Raw genomic sequence first — 17,525 nt, forward strand, 5'->3', positions numbered from 1 at the left:
TTCGAATGATGGAAATTCGATGGTTCAAGGGTTCAGAAGGTGAGACAAAAGGGATCGTCGAGTGTGCGAGGTCGTGCGATTTCCCACGTTTTGTTTGTTTCGTGGAAAAATTTTATGAGTGTTTGTTTTTGGTCTCGGGAGGTTAGGATAGGTTAGGTTTGTTAATTCGTTTTATTTTTATGTTACAAATTACTATTTAACCATTTTTTAGCGAATTTTAAAATCGAGCTTTCGACCATAAATATACTTATACTACTGTTATCCCATGAGCTGACTTCGATTGAAAAGATTGCTATTCAATATGGATATTTTCAACCTGCAATGATATGCAAATTTGGTCGAAGCATTATTGAATTGATTTTTTTAGTTTCTTAAATTTATTTATTTACATATTTACCACAGTAACATTACAGAATACAGAATACAAATACTATATTTAAGAATATAGACATATAAGCATAATACAAATAATATATACTAGTGGATTTACCCGGCTTTGCTCGGTATTTGTAATGCAATTTGTAATATAAACCGCTTAAACATGCTTAATCTAATAGTAAACATTCATTTTTTTTTTTTATTAAATTTATTTGAATCGAAAAAAAAAATATTCTACGATCGTCATAGAAACTTTGATTTGTTTTCGATGCCCCCAACAAACCTTACATAGTTACAAAGTATTTTTCGAAGTTATATATTAGATAAGAAGAGAGACATATAAGCATTATACAAATACTACATATACGAATTAGCGAGACATATACATATGTAGGTGGGTGGAGGATCCATGTAAAAGGCCAACAGTCGTATCACAGCATTTATTGATGATTATGGAGATACACGTATTGCCAGTACTCAGTCCAGAATGACATGATATCGCCTACGTACCGCCTTATAAAGGGTAGATCTCTCAGGACGCCTAATCTGTTTACCTGTTGTATAGTCACGTATTCGGATATGTGTTTCCACGACATTGGGTCTCCCCGTACCGGTTCTGAGAAATAACTAATAACGGTCATAGTTTAGCCTAAATGCACTTAGAGTCCAGATATAATCCTGGAAGTAAGTGCAAGCACTTACATAGTTAATCCGATAACAGATAACCCTTGAACGGTCACATAGTCTCTGGGATTCTATTCGCTTAATCCGTGGTGTACGTAACAATATCATATTCAAATAGTGGTGACATGGTGAGTAGGATGGTTTTGCCAATTTGATGGATACATTGGAAAAACTCTGATAGGAAACGATCGATCTGGAGTCACAAATATCCAAGTCTTACCAGCGGCATTTAGATTAAACCCAGAATAAATTCTTTTCAATTGAGGTCAGCTCACGGAAACAATGCAGCATTTTACGAGACACTGAAAAACTCGCAAATTAACGAGACATCTATGAATTGATGTACATACATTTTATTGTACATTAATCATACTCAAATAGTGGTGACATAGTAGGTAGGAAGGATTTTAGCCAATTTTTAATCGGGTACCGTTTCAACAATGAAATCAGAGAAAATTGGCAAACTCTGATAGGGAACGATCGACCTGGAGGCACAAATATCCAGATCTGACCAGCTCATGGGATCGAACCCGGTGCCTCTCGACGCTAAGCAGAAGCTTAACGACCGTGCTATGCTGCTGGCTATATTAAAAGTACATATTATATTATTAGTATTATACAAAGTACATAGATACATATCAATTAATATCCACAGAGACATTTATGGCCAAATTTTTAAATTTGCAGCATTTTATATACATAATTCAGCAAAATTCAGAGAAATTGGCAAACTCTCATGGGAAACGATCGATCTGGAGTCACAAATATATCACTACAGATATACTCAGAAAAATTATTTTCAATCGAGGTCAGCTCATGGGATCGAACCCGGTGCCTCTCGACGCTAAGCAGAAGCTTAACGACCGTGCTATGCTGCTGGCTATATTATAAGTACATATTATATTATTAGTATTATACAAAGTACATAGATACATATCAATTAATATCCACAGAGACATTTATGGCCAAATTTTTAAATTTGCAGCATTTTATATACATAATTCAGCAAAATTCAGAGAAATTGGCAAACTCTCATGGGAAACGATCGATCTGGAGTCACAAATATATCACTACAGATATACTCAGAAAAATTATTTTCAATCGAGGTCAGCTCATGGGATCGAACCCGGTGTTTCTCGGTGTTAGGCAGAGGCTTAACAACCGAGCTATGCTGCTGGCTTATTTGTAAAAAAAACCGAAAACCGGCTTTTTCTTTCGGGCGGCTTTTTGGAACCCCTATGTATGTATGTACATATACAATGTACATATATTGTGAAAACATTGAAAAATTGATTGGTGCGGTATTATATAATATTTTTTATTTTCTTTTCAGGAAAAAATCAACTGATCCACACCAAAACAAATCAACCATTTCAACAACAGGTAAATTTTAATTACATTAAAAATATTGAAACATACTAAAGACGTCATATCTTGTATTGGATAATGTGCCGGTTTCACTTTTTTATTACTGAACTATTTTTTTTCGCCACTCCACTTCCACGTAATGTTGGCCAAATTTAATGATAATGTTTTTACGATTGTGAAATTAATTTTTATTGTTCGCCTCGTGATGGATAAGATACCGAAACGTCGTGACGGCGTTTCATGTAAAATATGAGAGGAAGATTGTCGGCGGTATAGCCTCCTTAATTACCGGCCAAACCCCCCTCGACCATGGGAACTTCGTGCCGTACTCTCCTTTATGATTTGTTTTTGTGCCCAGACTCCCAAACGGCACACCTCGATAATAAACAAGAAAAAAAAACTAAATAAATCGTATCGACCCGACCCGAAATATCCTATTAATTTTTTGTTTTCGCAAACTTCAATTCGGGGTTAATTCTTCGAATGCAGTTTGCATGGTGTATGGTGTGTTTCTATTATAAGGCTCTTTTATATTTCACTTCGCAAACGATTCAACTGAAATTCCTAAATTCTTCTGGTCGTTTTGAAACTTTGCCATTTTGCGCGGTTCGGTCAACAATAGATATCTAAATCAATTCCGCCAATACGGTAGTGAAAAATAATCGCGCTGTCGTAAAATTTACGACAAATGCGCTTTATCGCATCTCCTACTTTTGCCACTTAGTGATAAGCATCGAGCTTCGAGCTATTCGAAGGTCAGTGTTTCCCGAAACTGCAGGCGAATCGGTTGTGCTTAGAAATTTTTGTGAGTCATCGATATTTGAGTTGAGTCCTTTACATGCAAGAAGCATTCTGCAGTTGAGGTGTTTTGTAATAATTGTAAGGATGAAAATAATAATTCTGACTAATAGGTAATATTGATTCTGATTAATAATTCTGACTAATGATCGATAAAATATTTTGTTTTGAAATGTTAGCATATTTAGAGTAATGGTTTGGTTTTTTGTTTAGAAAGTAAAATATATATTTTTTAAAGTATTGTCATTTATCATTTTTCATAACCTTACAACATTTCCTTAACATTTACATAAAGAAATCACCATTTAAATAAATAAAACACCATTTACATGGAGGAAACTTGATGACGTAAAATTTACGACAAGCGCCCGCTCAAAGGAAATAGCTCCGCGCGCCCGCTGGAAGGTTAAAAATGCAAATATTTTGGTCATCTTGACGTTTAGTGGTCAGTAGCCTTATATGTTTGACGTTCCGCCACCCTCTCGTTTTGTCAGATTTATCTTTTTCAGAGTATATCTGTAGTGCTGCTGGTCAGACCTGGATTTGTGACTCCAGGTCGATCGTTTCCTATCAGAGTTTGCCAATTTTCTCTGATTCCATTGTTGAAACGGTTCCCGGTAAAATTGGCTAAATATCCTTCCTACCTACGATGTCACCACTATTTGAGATTGATTAATGTACAATAAAATTTATGTACAATTCATAGATGTCTCGTTAATTTGCTAGTTTTTCAGTTTTTCGTAATTCAGCGACTTATATATATAATAAGTAATAAAATATATAATAAAAAAAATGCTGCAATGTTTGTAATGGCCAGGAAGGCGCATTGGGGCTACCTGTAAGGCTTTCCTGGTATATTGCTTGGTGACATGACAATTCGTTCACAGATTTTCCGTAAACCGAGGATGCGCTCCAGGCATTACGTATACGGCCATCTCTTTCTCACCCCGTCTGTTCACCAAGATCTCGTTTACTATGCCACTACGTGTGCAGCCATCTTTTTCACAGACCGTCTGTTATCAGTGAACAGACGGTCTGTGAAAAAGATGGCTGCATACGTAATGGCATAGTAAACGAGATCTTGGTGAACAGACGGGGTGAGAAAGAGATGGCCGTATACGTAATGCCTAGAGCGCATCCTCGGTTTACGGAAAATCTGTGAACGAGTTGTCAGGTAACCAGAGTCACATATCTAAGGTCTGGCCAGGAACAGCGGGCAGAGATTGAACGCGTGACCACTTGTTTTGAAAGCATTACAAGCTAATACATAGTCACTTATCTATGCTACTGGTTATACATAATAGTAATAAATAAATTAAAAAATAATATTAATTTAAAATGCTATTAAAATACAACAAATTATTATATAGGTTTTGTATTTTGTTTCCCCCTAATAAAAATCATATTGGATGTATTATTTTTTAATCACCAGGAGATGGTAGCCCTAGTTAACTTTTCGGGTGCATTATTATACTGCAGTTTGCGATGTTAGAGTGTATTTTATCCCCGACGATAATAAAATTCTGAAGATTAATGGCCAAATTGAGTCCCTAAGATAACAGTCGGTCGTAACGTCGGAAGAATTATGCCAAACTTGTTATAATGTATGTGTTTAAAGTAATAAAAGTGTAAAATTTGAGGGGCTATTCAAATTTCATATGACTTATTTACGATTGAGAGACACTAATGTGTCGAATGCCTGGTCATTTTAGGGTTCATAGTTGTCGGTTGTAGCGAACGGATGTTTGTTGGCTTTTCAATTTAAAATTGTATTAGCTAAACGCATATGTACTTACATATGTACATATGCTTAAATCGTAATTGCATGTTAAAATTCATGATGAAAAATTGAGAATTTAGTTATAATACATATAAAATGTGTTATAATAGATATGAAAATTATACTGATTTTTTTTCGTTTCAAAATAAAATTCAGATAACTGAATCGTACTATTTCGATTTCATTTTTGAAAGCTTTTTATTGTTCAGAAGAAACATGTACATATTTATATGGATGTATAATATTTATTATATATGTATGTATAATATGTTCATTATAGGTTTACGTAATAATTTTAATAGTTGTTGGTCTCTTGTCTATTTTAATGTGCTAATATAATAATAGTAATACTAAGAATAGATTAAGAGAAAATGGCTATAAAACCGACATATGTGTGTATGTATGTATATACCTATATAATATATCAAATATCTTATTAAATATTCATGATACTTTTTACATACATACATATATATAAAATGTAGTCAACGAGTCATCGCAGTCCTGAAAAAAATTACATTGACTTGAGATTTTTTTTTCAAAATAAACTGTAATGTATTTATCACATTATTTCATTTAATTATAATTTTATTGATTGATTGAAATGATTTATACGTAGCTAGGGTGACCATATTTCCCAGGACTCAAACGGGACGCTCCGCAACGCAAATATCGGAAGGCAAAGATCGAAAATCGAAAGATCTTAAGTCGAAAGATCAAAAAAAAATGGTGCATGGTAAACGGTACATACTCACGTACATACTCACTTAATTTGGGCGAGCAGGATACAACAGGAACAAGAGGAACAGGCTTTTCCTCCCGTATTAAAGTGTGCGCGCAGAATACGGGAGGAAAAGCATGTTCCTCTTGTTCCTGTTGTATCCTGCTCGCCCAAATTAAGTGAGTATGTACCGTTTACCATGCACCATTTTTTTTTGATCTTTCGACTTAAGATCTTTCGATTTTCGATCTTTGCCTTCCGATATTTGTGTTTTCTGTAATTTAACATCCTGCCTCGTCACGTAGACCCATAATTATTATAATATGATTATATTATATTTGTATTATTTATAAGGACGATGGATACTATGTACAATATTCTCCCTATCGTCTGAAATAAAAAAGTTATTATTATATATCCAGCAGCATAGCTCGGACGTTAAGCTTCTGCTTACCGTCAAGAAGGTGCCGGGTTCTATCCCTGAATGAAAATGAATTTTTCAGAGTATGCTGTTGGTCAGACCTGGATTTGTGACTCCAGGTTGATCGTTTCCTATCAGAGTTTGCCAATTTTCTCTGATTTCATTGTTGAAACGGTTCCCGGAAAAAAAATTGGCTAAAAATCCTTCCTACCTACTATGTCACCACTATTTGATATTTGATTGATGTACAATAAAAATTTATGTACAATTCATAGATGTCTCGTTAATTTGCGAGTTTTTTCAGTGTCTCGCAATTCAACGACTTATAATAAAAATGCTGCATTTGTATTTGTAATTGGCCAGGAAGGCGCATTGGGATTTACCTGTAAGGCCTTCCTGGTATATATGTAAAAAATAAAAAATAAATAAATAAAATAAATAAAAATATAAAAAAAATGGTTCGGTGATTATTCCGCAAAAAGAGATTTCGCGCACTTCACTTAAATTTTCATCACGGAACATCTGGCACCCAAAACCTCCATCAAACGAAAGCTATTTTATTTTATTTTATTTTATTTTATTAATTGAAAAATCAACAGACAGGATGTACAGAGATAGGTATAAAAAACACAAAAAGTAAATAAATAATATATGTAACACCCGAGTCCAATAATAGATTTTTACAAAAATGAAAAAGATAAATATAAGGAAAACAAATTAAAAAGTAAAGAATAAAGGCATGACAAAATATGTAGTACATTGCATAATTAAACTATAGTATTAAAATATTTGGAAAAGGTTATAAGATAGAATATAAGAAGAAATTGAAATTTACAAATATAAAAAACAAATGAAAAAGGTAAATACAAAATAAACAAATGAAATGGAAAGGAATGAAAGCTATAATATGATTAAATAGCACATTACATAACTAAACTAAAGTATAAAAATAATGGAAATATTGGAAAAATAGAATAGAAGAAAAAATGAATCAATCGGTCAAGATTCTCTTGATGTTAGACCTGAATTGATGTAGGGAAATACCAAACAGATCAACCTCATTCAGCTCTCCGTTAAACATACGATAAACGCGCTGCAGATAAAAATATTTTTGGGAATTAGTATTGAAAGGATCAAGTGAAAAGAGTGTAACGCGTCTAGGGTATCGAACTGGGATTCTGAAATTAACCTTATTCAGTAAATCAGAACAATCAAGGAAACCATTTATGAGCTTAAAGAAGAATATAGCATCAGAATGTCGTCGCCTGACAGAAAGATTGTTAAAAGAAAGGATTTTTAAAATGTCGGAAACAGTAGAATGGGTATAGGTAGGAAAAAGGTAGCGTAAGGATTTAATAAATTTAAGTTGAACTTTCTCAATACAATTAATATGGGATAAATAAAAAGGTGACCAGATAATTGAGGCAAATTCAAGGTGAGACCTTACAAAGGAAAAATAAAGTAATTTTAGTACATAAGGATCATTAAAGGGTTTTGTTGAGCGGAGTAGGAATCCAAGAGATTTAAATGCTTTGTTGGTAATAAAAGAAATATGTTCAGAGAAATCTAGTTTATTATTGAGTATTACACCAAGATCCTTAATAGAAGATGACGTGTTAAGGATTGAATGATTTAATTGATATTGATTAGTAATAATTGACTTATTTCTAGTGAAATTTAAAATAGAGCATTTTTCTAGATTAATAAAAAGATCATTATTTAAACAATATATAGAGAATCTATCTAGATCTTCTTGTATCTTATGACAATCGTCTATGGTGTATATAGGTTTGTAAATTTTTAAATCATCAGCGTAAAGAAGTATAAAGGAATGTTTGAAGATGTATGAGATATCATTAATATAGAGTAAAAAGAATAAGGGACCTAAATGCGACCCTTGTGGGACACCGGAAGGAATATGTCTAAGTGATGATCTAAAACCATTGAGAATTATGATTTGGTGACGATTTAGTATATACGAAGAGATCCAACGAAATAAATTTCCTCGGATTCCAAGGGACCAAAGTTTATTGAGTAAAAGGTTGTGATTGATTTTATCAAAAGCTTTAGAGAAATCCGTATAAACGACGTCTATTTGGATTCGTTTGTCCATATAAGATGTGAGAGTACTAGTGAAATTAAGCAGGTTAGTCTCTACCGATCTCCCCTTAAAAAAACCATGTTGTTCAGGTATAATGTAGTTTTTGAAATTGGAGAAAAGGAAATTATAGATAATTTTTTCAAAGATTTTACTAATGACAGATAGTTTAGATATAGGACGGTAATTCTCAATAAGATTCTTATCACCTTTTTTAAAAATAGGGGTGATGTAAGATAATTTCCAATAGTCAGGAAATTTACCGTTCGACATAGAAAGATTGAAAAGGATTGTTATGGGAAGAGATAATGGGACAGCACATTTAACAAGGAAAAAAGAAGGCAAACCATCACAACCCGCACCAAGATTAACATTGAGAGAGTTGATGTGACTGAGTACAGTAGATAAGTCAAAATGAAAAGTAGATAAGTTACAAGAAGAAGTATCTGTATTAGAGATAGAAAGGTTAATGGTAGAATCACGATTGAAAGTGGAGTCAAAATAGTCAGCAAAAATGGTACAGATTTCAGAACCATGTGAAGCCGACTTATTTCCATAATACATTACGGAAGGATATGAAGAGGAGGTATTTTTTTTTTGAATTTATATATGACCAAAATGATTTGGGATTAGTTTTAATATTATTTTGAATAAGAGAAATATAATTTCTAAAGCAGATTAAAGAATATTTTTTAATTCGAGCTCTTAATAGTGAAAAACTTTGATAATCTAAGGGATTTGAATAAATTTTAAATTTTTTATGGAATTTGTTTTTTTCTTTTATTATTTTAATAAGAGACGATGTAAACCAAGGGGGATATTTGGTACGCTTAGATTTAAGAGTAAAAGGGACGTGGCATTCAATAATATTTTGTAAGGTATCGTAAAATTTTTTACAAGCTAAATCAATATTTAAATTGGACAAAAGTGAATTCCAATTGATATCGCTTAAAATTGGAATAATTGTAGCATAGTCAGCTTTTCTAAAGAGGAAAGTTTTATTATAATTATAATTCAAGGGTGAAGATTTGTTGTAAATTATTGAGATGCAAAAGGATAAATGATGAGAATCTTCATGGATTAGCGTAGAGTCAGCACGAGAAATATATAAGGGGAAACTACTAATAGCTAGGTCAAGAATACGATTATTAGTATTTGACAAATAATTGTATTGATAAAGTTTATTATAAGATAAGAATTGAGTAAAGGAAAGGGAAGAAAAATTAATACAATTGGAAGGAAATAGATGCAGATTTGAGTCGTATTTTGTCCAATCAATAGTGGGAAGATTGTAATCACCGAGTAAAATGAATCGATCCTCTGGATAATTGGTTATTAGATCAGATACTTTATTTAAATGGGTAACTAATAGAGTTTGGTGAGAATTACCAGGAGGAATATAGACAGTACAGATATTTAGTTTAAAAAATTTAGTGGTAATAGTAATCCAAAGGTCTTCTGTGGAAGTTAACCAATTATTTTGAATGACAGAGGGTAGATTATTTTTCACAGCTATGATTACACCACCACCAAATATTTGGTTATGAAGAGAATAATCTCTGTCACGTCGAAACACCTGATATCTGGCATCAAAAAACTCACTATTATTGAATGAGTCATTTAGCCAAGTTTCTGATAGACAGATAATATCATAATTATTAACTAATACATTTTGAAGAAAAGAGTCAGATTTAGTTCGGAGACCTCTGACATTTTGATAATAAATGACAAGACGATTAGAAGACATTGTAAAAAAGGAAGTAGATAGAGCACGTAGTGATATAAATATAAATATCCATATGCATAAATGAAAATAGATATATGCATATAAACATACACATAACTGCATACACAGATAAAGATATGGAATTATTAAGCAAACCATCCTTGGTGATACCAGTTGAAATGCAAAGGTATACATGGACACAAATATAAAAATGAACTCGTACCTTTTTTAGTTTATGAGTAAAATATATGTAAATAGCATAGTTATATAGTAATAATAAAAATAATAAATTATATAGCCATACGTACATAATTGTTTGCACATACATTATAATATGTGATGCAGACCAGTAGACAATAAATGCATAGATAATTATTAGGTTATTAAAATTTAATATTGCACTTAGTCATTTGATTTTGCAAAGATCTGATTCTTTTGAGATTTGTATGATATTGGAGCTCGCACTTTTTCTAATCATGATCTTGCAATCTTTAACCCACAAGTAGGCGTAGTTATATTCAGTTTTCAATTGGCGTGCTCGCTTCAATAATAATTTATTCGTTGGTGTAAGGTGATCCGTTACGTATAGGGTGGTGGGCGGGCCTGGAATATTGATGTCGTTGGTGGTGATGCCGCGGCGGGCGCGCACGGCCGCCATCAGCAGCTCCTTACGACGGCGCTGAGTGAACCGTACGACCACTGATGACGTGCGCACACTCACATCGCTGTTGCCCTCTCGCTGTTGCTGTTGCTGTGAACCTGCAACGCCCTGGGACGGGTACGGCCGCACACGGTGTATGGTGTCAATATCTGTGTCGCACAATTTGTGACCCACGACAGCACATAAGTCATATAATATAGACACTAGATTTTCACCCTTTTTCATAGGTATGCCGGATATTTCTACATTGTTTTTTCTAGAGAATTGATCTTGCAGATTGTTTTCTTGTTTCAGTTCAACAATAGTATTTTGCGCCTCAATTAAACCTTTATTTACATCAGAAAAGCAGGAAATTTTCTTTTCAGCAGTGGTTAGTCTCCCATCAAATTCATCAGACTTAGCCTCTATTGTGAATAATTTATTGTTTATGTCTGTGATTACAGATTTTATGTTTTCAAACTCATTTTTCATGGTATTAAAGTCTGCTCGAAAGCATTTAATTTCATTAAGTATATCAAATAAAGATGGCTGAGGACTGATGACTGAATCTTGAGAACTGAGCATTAGTGATGAGGACTGAGACGGCGGAAGGGGGTTAGGATGGATACGGCAAGAAACGCATCGCCATTTTTCCTTATTCTTTGACGTCATTTTTTTGTATTTTGTTTCCGAAATCCCCACACAATCATGGTGGAAAGGTTCTTCACAAAGCTCGCACAGCACATAATTAGTCAACAACACAACACTTTTGCATTTATAGCAAATCATTGTTAAGTATTATTAGTTATTAGCGTCACAATTTATAATTTAAATAAGAGAATATTCTCAAAATTTCGCACAAAAATATGTATGAAATAAATAGTTTTTTGTTTAACAATGTTGCATTATGCTGTAATATTGTAAATATGCTCTGGGTTCGAGAGTTAATATATAATTTCAGAAATCAGTTTGATCACGTTCGTTGCCAAACGAATATTATTTGAAGAAACAAAAGAACTTTTTTTTTTTTTTTTTTTTCTTCTTCTTTTTTTTTTTTTTTCAAGTGAAAATTATCTTTAAAATATAACCTTAGAAATCAGTTTAACCACTGTATTTAATCACAATTGCAAAAATTTTAATCAAAAATTAAAGCAACACCAATAACTCTACACAATATGCAAAGCACGACACCATTAACCGACAATATTTACGAAAAAAGCATCCAAATAGCGGACGAGCAAAACAACGAACCAGCTAGTTATTATGCTACCTAGCAACAAAGCTATCCACGTGAAATATTGTACTAACGGGAACTTGAGTGCCAGATATTTCGTATTTGCGATTTTTGTGGCAACGATCAGGCGCGCGATCGCAATTTGCGCAATAATCCGTTTACCAAACAAAATGTGTTGCACGTCATAAAAATTTATAATTTTCTCCTCAAATAACCACTAATATTGTCAAGGAATTTTGTTTTTCAGAATGTACAATTCTGGTGTACATTCAAGGAAAATAGAAACAACATTTAATATAATTTAATATAATATTTGATGCTTATGAGCCGCCGGCAGATTTTTTTCCAAAACGTGTAATATTAACAAATAAAATAACTACAAAATTTTTCAAAAAGAAGTTCTCGGTTTCTTGCAAAAGTTTTGTGCAATAAAATTTTCATTTCTTCTTTTGTTTAGTAATAAGTTTAATCAGATCGTAAATTTCTTTTAAAGAAGAAAATATAATATTGTATATTACAGTTGTTTAAAATAATTATTACATATGTACATAAATAATAGTACAAAGCGATTTTTTTTTCAGAAACATGGAAAAAAATAATTAAATGTTACTTCGAAATTAATATATTATATGTAAATGTATATTTTTTGGAATTGTAAGTATATAGATTGGAAAACAAGAATAAAACCGAACAAATCAAACAATTTTACGGGACGAACGCAAAGCACGTAAAAAATTACAAAAATGTATAGCGTTTAAATAAAAAAAACTTTTTGACATAATGAAAAATCCAGAATTCTTTTTGAGAAATCAAAAAGGAAATAATAGTAATTCTTATAATTAAACAAAGGGAAAAAATTAGTAACGTCTGCAAAATTCAGAGCGACAGATCACCATAGGGGGTCGATCGGGCCGAGCCAGTCACAGGGCACGTGTGCAAATATGGAATTAATTACTCACCAGTATCCATCACTGTCATCTCCATGTCAACAAGTTCGTAAAATAGCACGTAAAGAGAAACGCAGCGGGAAGTCATGGACATATTTGACGTAACGATTGACGTCAGATATTTTTTTTATATCAAAAAAATACATAACGTCGACCGCTGTCTTTTTGCGCCCGAAGCCGTAAAATACCTCCATTTATTTTGACATTTACAATCATTTTTGCCAATATATGTATTTATACTTCATATCATTACATGCATGTATTTTTTACATTACATTTCTTCCATACTTTTTAATTTATGCTGGCATATAAAATTCTATATCATTGTATATGTAGGTATTTGACATGGTATTCCATTCATGCATACTATGTATTATTATTCTTCGAAGAACGACTTTCAATTTTTCTTATGACCTACTAGAAAGTTTCAAACAGTGTCTGAGAGATTCTTTGGGTCTTGAAGGGGTCGTGAGTGAATTCTTGGGTACCATTGTGCAACTTTTTGATCAATTGATAAATTCTCACCACTTTCCTCTGTTTTACAACAACGTAAATAAGACTTTCACGGCTCTGAAAAATAAATCAAAACACTCTAAATATCCGTGTAATGCTCGCCAAGACAACTCTATAACGGGCACAGGTCTCACTTTGATCCGTTTTTTTTTTTACTTTCGAGATTATAACGTTTGCGGATTTATAAGACTACTTTTTTCACACAGATAGTGTAGATATGTCTACGTTGGTTAATTTTATTGCGAGCACGTTGCCGCTTAACAATTATTTTAACATAATTCAGGGCAACTAGCAATTACGCTAGTCACTTAAAACGGCTTCATCTCGCTATTTACAAAACTCCCTCTATAATTCAGAAAAATCGAGAGAGCGATTGCGCGATTTATTCACGTGTCGTAGATCTTGCGAGATAAACGATCGAGCATTCGCATTATTAGTTATAGAGTCGCACACGTGTGCAAACTTCAAAAATTATTATTTTATGCATTTGTAATATCACTGTTCGACACGAAGACTAGTTCAGAGACGAGATATGACTTTTCTTATAGATATATGTATGTATTAGCTATATGCAGTGGCGGACTGGGACTGAAATTAGTGCATGCCAGGAGTCAAAGGGGGCCCACCCAGGTTAAAAAAATTTGTCCCCCCCCCCCATACAACAACATTTTCTGCTTTCCACCACGCTAAAAATCAAGGGTAAAAAAATATAAAATTTTCAAAAATGGGAATAAACAAATTTAAGTACAAGAAAAATGGCAAAAGCAAAATAGATCCATAAATTACATTGTATATTTCTTTTTAACCCTTGTCCTAGGTAAATAGAATGCATCATAAAAGAATGCGGCATAAAAGCGGGCTTTTACTTTCGGTAGAAAACAATCAGGGACGTCATTTCAGCTTTTTCTTCGGGGGGGGGGGCAGGCAAAGATTGGTCAAATTGAATTTTTTTTCAAAAAATCTTTTCTATATCGGAATAAAAATGGAAAATATTCTTTGCATACACCTTATTGAGTAATAAAATATGAAAAAAGTAAGCTTATTTTTGATAAACTAATTATAAAAAAATATTATATAAAAAGGGAAAAAAGCGCCGCAGGCGAAATTTTTTTTCCAAAAATCTTCACATGGTCAGCAAAAATCGACCATCAAACTGAGTCACTAAAAAACTATCAATTAATTTAATTTCTACCGACTGTATTTTCACTTTATCTATGTATATACATACATACATATGTACGTAATAACAATAGATAAAGTTTTGTGATCATGCGAAAATCGGGATTTTGGGAAGGGGGCCCCTATCCTATATTTCCATATACATGGATGTGTCTAGATTACGAATAGATTTTATCTTCGGAAACTGTTTAAAATTGTGTATTTAAATCTTACTATATCGTCGAAGTATAATCAAATGTTATTTTGAAAGTATGAAGTAAATTTAAATCGCCGGTTGATGATGAATCGTCCTATCAAAATTGTTTTAAGCAATTCAGTTTATATTATTCACGGAAATTTGTTTATTCTCATTTTTATTTCAGTAGGTAGTTGTTACATAGGTATTGGTATATACATGATATTGAGGTTAGAAATGGGCCCAGCAAAAGGGCCCACGCAAATGTTGAAACTTACATTTCGAGCCTAATAAAAAAAGTTAACCGATCCTTGGGCTGTTAAAGCATGTATTAGTTGTTTGTGTATATAGTAAGAAATTTGTTTTGTTGAAATACCCAAACTTTAGGTCCCAAAGTGCAATATCCTATAAATTTTTACACACGTGAAATAGTTAAAAAGTAATTTAATTTTACTGAGGGCCCATATTTTCTAACACATAGTGGGGCCCACATGCCATCGGGCATGTTCGCTTGTATGGCCAGTCCGCCACTGGCTATATGTATGTATTTTTGGCCACCACTGAGGTCAAAGGTTCGTGTCCTCGCCACTGCTGGTTAGATTTGGGGGTTTTGTGACTCCAAATCGATCGTTTCTCTATCAGAGTTTGCCAATTTTATCTGATCATTGCTGAAACCGTTCCTGAAAATTGGTATTAGATCTAATCCTGTTGTCACAAAAATCTGCCTGTGTATAATTTGTAATAATTATACACAGTAATCTGAAATCTATAGATATCTCTATAGACATCTCTATAATTTCGTATTTATTATATGTATAAAAATTGTATACAAAAAAAATCTAAAAATAGTCCATATATGTCTCTATGATTATTATTTCTGATTATTTGTTATATGCTATATATTCTGATTGTATATGTATGTATTACTGTATTTCTGATTTCTGATTGTTTATGTATTCTGTATTTCGTTAACGTACACCCGTCGCATTGGAGCAAATCTGTAATGGCGAGTGTATATTGATTTGTAACAATAAAATAAAAATATCTCGTCTCTGAATCAAAAAAAGTCTTCATTTGTCGAACAGTGTATTTATTGCCGTATGTTATAATTAAAAATATATATTTGAATTAAATCTATCGGCAAGCTGTCCCCACGATGAAATGTCATTATTTGCGAATGAGTTTAATCCACCGCCAGCTTCATCAACCAATAAAAGTTTACCTATTGTTTCATTGAACTATGGTTTCTGCTGGCCAGATCTTGGATTTCTTATCAGATATTTGGCCATTTTTCTGATTTCCATTGAAACGGATCCTGTAAAATTGTCATCTCCTTTCCTATCTCTCTTGCAAATCTCAAGTTTCTCAAAATCTCAAAAAAATATGTAATGATAATTATGTATTTATAAATACATAATTTAGTGTTTCTTGATCTGTATTAGTGCATTCGTCGCTTTGAAGTGATCTGTAAAGACGGTAATTGGATTACACTAGCAACAAAAAATCACGTTTTCAAGTTACCAGAGCGGAGACTAACCAATATTTACTAAGTTTGACCCACTGAATTCGAATATGATAATGATTTTTGTTGGTTAGTGATCGTTTACGAGATATGAGCGTTTAAAAAACTGCGCGATTTTTACAGTTTTTTGGCTTTTGCGGTCTTTAACTCAAAATCTAGTATTGTTGTGCTCAAAGTGAGTATTGGAATCAATAGTCAGATGTTTTTTCTATTGATTGCGATTTTTTATTTTCTTAAAATACTTTTTTATTCTCTTAAAGGATTTTTTCTCCGTGTTATGTTGCATTTATTTGGCCAGTTTTTTATTTCACCACATTCATAAGGATTGGTTTTCTATCGAATTCAGTGGGTCAAACTTAGTAAAGATTGGCTAGTCTCCGCTCTGGTATTTTTTTTTTGTTGCTCAGTGTTATTATTAGTCACATTGCGATCGCCCAAAAGACAATATTTGGCACTCGAGTTCTCGTTAGTATGATGGACTTTTCGGTTCGTATCTGATTTTCATAGAAACGGTTCCAACAAATTGGCAATCTTACCCATATTCTCGCAAATCTCGAATTGTATAAAATGCTGCAAATTTACAAATTAGGACATACATGGATATCTCTGTGGATGTTAATTGATATGTATTTACTTTGTGTCATACTTGTATCAAATGTACAATTTTTCTGGTCACGTATCAATAGTAAAATGTTGAGTGCGCGCATTACACGCTCGTTGATCTAACCCGTTCACCCGTTCGAAATGATGAGTGTATGTGTGTGTATGTGACGCTAACGCCACCCGTTCCAAGTCAGGCGCGCTCAATATCAGGAGCACATGCCAGACGCTACACCCCCCCCACTTCCTCGCTACCCCGTGTATCCTTGACACGATCGGTCGTCACGCCACATCCCTATGAATAACGTTCACTCCTGGCGTTATAAAATTTGTTTTTTTGAAATCTCCATACTTGTCCACGCGTGCGCCACATACATATGTACATATGTAAATACCCACATACATATATAACTACATATATGTAAATCGCGTCCGTTTTTACATATATTATTATATTATTTTATGTTCTGCAGCATAGCCCGAGCAAACTTCCAGATGTTGACGATTCTAACATATTTTATTTTTACATATGTAAATGTATACCAGGAAGGTTTGCCAGGAAGACCCCAATGCACCTTCCTGGACAATTAATTATAAATAATGCAGCATTTCATTATTACACAAATCACTGTATTTCCAGAAGCTGAAGAACACGAAATAACAATTAGTTAATTAATTAATAACATAATTAATCCATTGAGACATCTATGGATTTAGATTTTGTACAAACTATACACACAA

At 33.0% G+C, this 17,525-nt stretch overlaps 1 protein-coding gene across 1 annotated transcript; it reads right to left on the bottom strand.

Annotated features, from left to right (window-relative positions):
* Window positions 1-6,732: 6,732 nt before the first annotated feature.
* LOC143919203 (uncharacterized) lies at window positions 6,733-12,832 on the bottom strand. Its single transcript, XM_077441418.1, has 3 exons — window positions 12,808-12,832; window positions 10,283-10,961; window positions 6,733-7,243 (listed from the first exon to the last, which is right to left on the bottom strand). The coding sequence occupies exons 1-2, from the start codon at window positions 12,830-12,832 to the stop codon at window positions 10,381-10,383; spliced, it is 606 nt and encodes a 201-aa protein (XP_077297544.1). The 3' UTR covers window positions 6,733-7,243; window positions 10,283-10,380.
* Between the last annotated feature and the right edge of the window lie 4,693 nt (window positions 12,833-17,525).

The sequence above is a fragment of the Arctopsyche grandis genome, chromosome 11, assembly GCF_051622035.1.
Source record: "Arctopsyche grandis isolate Sample6627 chromosome 11, ASM5162203v2, whole genome shotgun sequence".
Lineage (NCBI taxonomy): Eukaryota > Metazoa > Arthropoda > Insecta > Trichoptera > Hydropsychidae > Arctopsyche > Arctopsyche grandis.